Source organism: Echinops telfairi, unplaced genomic scaffold, assembly GCF_000313985.2.
Source record: "Echinops telfairi isolate 266 unplaced genomic scaffold, ASM31398v2 ScPeMD7_7468;HRSCAF=8506_0, whole genome shotgun sequence".
NCBI lineage: Eukaryota > Metazoa > Chordata > Mammalia > Afrosoricida > Tenrecidae > Echinops > Echinops telfairi.
The window spans coordinates 23,584,055-23,588,316 of NW_022111369.1; the positions used below are offsets into that span (position 1 = coordinate 23,584,055).

Here is a 4,262-nt window from a genome sequence, read left to right on the forward strand (position 1 = left end):
CTTGAGTTTCCCAGATAATTAATTTTAAGTCACATTGCCCTCTCACTCCCTTCTGCTACCCCCCACCCCCAATTCCTTCTGCCCCTCTCCCAAGTCTTCATTGAAATTTAACTGAAAATTTGGATAGGAATGTCTCACCCCCAAACTTTTGAGAGTAGGATGCGATGCTGTCAATTCATATGGCCCTTCTAGCCATAATTCTTTGTGTGTGTTATAAATTCTAGCCTCTAAGCTTATGATTATAATCAAATTTTGGAGGGAGTTCTTGGTTACACTAGTGGACAAGGTTAAGGTGGAAGGTGTGTAGTGAGCTCTTTGTCGACCACCATCTTTGAGCTGGGCACTGTTGTTTGCCTCTGCCATTCAAAAGGCTTAGTTGGATGCAATACAGTTGTTGCTCTTGTTTTCTAGGCGGGAGATTATGTCTCTATCTGGCAGGCTGCGAACCTGTGCTGTCTCCCCTCCAGTCACAGTTCGAGCATACTCACTGTAACAAGCCCAGGTCCGTTCCAGTTTCACTTTGTTGGCCATGACTGAATCAGGAAGAAATGGTTTGAAGGCCTGGTTCAGTGTCTGTCCTCATTGACCTTAAGTGTCATGCAGGAACCAATTTGTCTGTTTTAATGATGGCTATAGCCTTACCTTAGGCCGACCCATAGTCAGAGCCTCATAATTGTTCGGTGAATGAAGAAGGAAGAGCTAGCTAGCATGAGAGAGGATGTGATTACTCTATTTGGGGATTCATTGAATTCAAGAGTCAAAAAGATGCTTGGAGAAATATCTAATAAGAAACTGAGAATATGACTCTGAAATTTAAGTCTGAAAATATTGAATGAGGAATCATCTGTGTGAAAATCAGAGCTGATAGCCCGAGGGGGAAAATCAAACCCCCACATCCAAACTCATTGCCATTGATCTATTCCAACTCAAAGTGACCCTACAGGACAGAGCACAATGGCCCCCGTGGGTTTCCGAGACTGTAAATCTCTATAGGACTACAATTTCTCTTCCTCCCACGAAGCAGCTGCTGCCCATGGTTTCAAACTGCTGACCTGGAGGTTAACAGCACAAAGCATAACCTACTATGTCACCAGGGCTCCTGTGTAAGTCAAAGTAGGAATGAAAATGAATGAAGAGAACCTATGAGAGTTCAGGTAGACGTTTAAAGGTCAGAAAGAGGAATCAACCTGTGAACATCACATAGAAGACAATAGGTAAATAGCAGTCTATAAAGAAATTTACCGTCACCAAAGCATCTTCTTTCACTTTTGATGGCTTTATCAAAGTACAACTTATAAACAATTCACCCATTGTCAGGATGTTCTTCCTTCAACTTTTGTATCAAAGCAGTTCACTTTTGAATGCCTCTGCACAGAAGTTTCAGTTGACACCAGTAGTGAGAAAACATCTGGAAAATTCTTTTTAAAAAAAATAAAACTCTCAACAAATAGATGAGAAAAACAACAAGAGAACAAACTTACAGCTTCCCGGCAGAAAATAAACATTCCTGGCAAATAATATCAAAACTATCTTCAAATAGAAATACGATTATTTTGCAAAAAGAATATAATATGTATTCAGGTTAGTTTGTATAGTGTTGCTTCTTTTAGGAAAAGATTGAAAGCCAAACAGAGCAATAGAGGTTCAATACCTGTAGGCATCTGTACACAAAGGAATCCTTTGGGGGTGAAATGAAATGAGGGCAAACTTAGGTACTGGTAAGGAACGCCCTCTAAGATGTAGGGCATGACAAGGGGCCAAATATAATCTTATTTGCCTATATTTTTGTAAAGAAAAAAAGAAAATTCATAAGTGGTGAGTTGTGCCAACCTGGCCGATAAACACGTGGGATTAATTGAAGGGCAGAGGGATATATGATTTGGTGAGCCTCGCCTGCCTTTCTCGTTCTTGGGTCTTTTGCTTTGTGATAGTCGCACCAGGGTGCAGCTGCATTAGCAGTTTCCTGCTTCAGCTTGGAAGGCTGACTTCCTGCAAGATATCCCCAAGGAGAAGCCACATGGACCTACCTGATGCAGCCCTGGGTGCTGGAGCACCTGTGTGGAGACCCCTGCTAGCGCTGAGATGTTTACACGTTCGCTGACTTGGCTTTCCTCCTGCAGTCGGTATCATTGCGTCTGCTTTGTGAGATGGAGGAGGACTTTGTGGACTGGTGTTGGGCATATGGGTTAATGGGTGAATATTGGACTTGTGGGCTTAGGCAGCACTGGGTTGGGATGTTTTCTTGATGCACCGTTAACCTTTATATAAAACTCTCTCTTTCACATGAGTTTCTGTGCATTTGTTTCTCTGAAATACCTAGACTAATACAAGTGGGAAACATGATTTCCAATAAAGTGAGTAGGTGTGGGGGCAAAATGAGGTGGATGGGAGTAGGAATGAAAACTAGCCTCCTTTGGATATGGTTTTAGATTTTTAAACCATATGATTATATTGCCTTTGAAAGGTATTGTGTAGGAAGTTAAATTGAGTATACTTATGGGTATAAAATAGCACCTCTCTCTTCGTAGACTTAGCTGGAAAAACAGAATTGGAACAATGTCAAGTTGATGCTGTCGTGGACACGTTGGATGACCTCATGTCACGTTTTCCATGGGGAGAGAAAAAACAGGACATAAAAGTAATGTGTTTTGTTTGCTGTAGTTATGTCATTATGAATCCTATACCCCTGTCAACCACTGTGCTGCTGTTGTCAGGCGCCAACAAGTGGGTTCTCACGGATAGCTAGCCTGTGTATAACAGAACAAACACTGCTCGGTCCTGCACTGGCTTCCCAATACCAGTTGCTTCAGGTACTGCCTTTGCACTGGACAGAGCCCCAGAAAAGATAAACATCTTGCTGCCAATGTTTTGAAGACAAGTAGGGAAGAGAAGGCAGAGGGTTTCATTAGCATACAGAGTGCATATGCTTATTTAATCCCCCTATTTTTCATATCATGATGACACAACGCCCAGTCTAGAATCTAGCACCCTCTGGTGGAGTAGTGATCTGTAAAGTCAGCGCTCCCAAACCACCAGATACCTGAGGGAGAAAGACGGGACTTTGATTCCCAGAAGGGTTACAGTCTTAGAACCTCACAGGGCCAGTCTTACCCTGTCCAGTAGGGTTGCTGTGAGTTGGCCATTGACTCCGTGGCAGTGAGTTTGGTCTGCGTCTTTATTGGAGCCTTTTGCAGTGAGTCTCTGGGTGGTATAAATGAGTAAGTGCTCAACGACTAACCGGAACATTGGAAGTTAAACCCACCCAGACACACCTCTTAATATGGTGTGGCAATCAATTTCTGAAAGGTCACAGCTTTAAAACTCTATGGAGCAGTTTCCCCCTGTACACATTAGAATAATAGAGGGTTTTAATTCTTCCTACCATGAGTAGGAATCTACCGACAAGGTCCTTTTGCTAACAAAGTAGAGGAAGCAATTGTATGAGACAATCTCAAGTTATACTTACTTTTTTAAAAAACAGCTTTCCACAGATAATCTTTTTTACCCCCTCCCATCCATTCTGTCTCCTTAACTTCCATACCAGAAGGCACCCTCTGTCATTTTTGGGGTTATTAGATTGTATGTTGGACATTGGCTTGGTTTTCAGACTTCCCATTGCAGGTACACTCATCTGCTTTGCAGTGTCAGCGTTTGTTTGCCCTTGTTTCCTTCTGTTTCCCACTTCCTTGTGATTTTATCTTTTAATAGTCATTCACTTATTTTAGTTTTTTCACATCCAAGATAATTTATTATATTGTTCTCCCAGGATGATTTTCTTACAATTGATTTAAATATTGATCTGCTGTAAAATACAAATATCCATTGTAATATAGGCAGAAGAATATAAAGTCAATGAATAAGACTGAAGTCTTAAACAAAATATAGAATTCCTTCCCCAAAATTGAATTTATTATAGTTTTGGAGTGAAAACAAAATGATATTTATGTCCCATCCACCATCTTTATCCAGAATTCTAAGCAAACTTTTGCTTTTATCCTTCTTCTTTGTATGGAATCCCAGGCATTTATTCTGTGATACAGTACACTAGGGCACATTTCACTATATTTTGTTTTAAAATGTGTTTATTGTTTGTTTAAAATGTGGAGTATATTATCGGGGCAGGGATTACTCACTGGTGTGTAATCAACATTACTTAAGTGTCTTTTACGTCCACAACCAAGCCCACTGCCGTTAGGTTGATTCTGCCAGAGTGACTCTATAGTAAAGAGAAGAGGCTCCTGGTAGACTTTCAGAGGCTATAA

The 4,262-nt window shown here is 41.1% G+C and overlaps 1 protein-coding gene across 1 annotated transcript in view; it reads left to right on the top strand.

The window, feature by feature from the left end:
* The window catches only part of HPGDS (hematopoietic prostaglandin D synthase), a 14,584-nt gene that overhangs the window by 1,550 nt on the left and 8,772 nt on the right, over nt 1–4,262 (top strand). Inside the window, exon 3 of the mRNA XM_004703268.2 lies at nt 2,529–2,638. Coding sequence (XP_004703325.1) covers nt 2,529–2,638 — 110 coding nt within the window. The remainder of the gene's footprint in view (nt 1–2,528; nt 2,639–4,262) is intronic.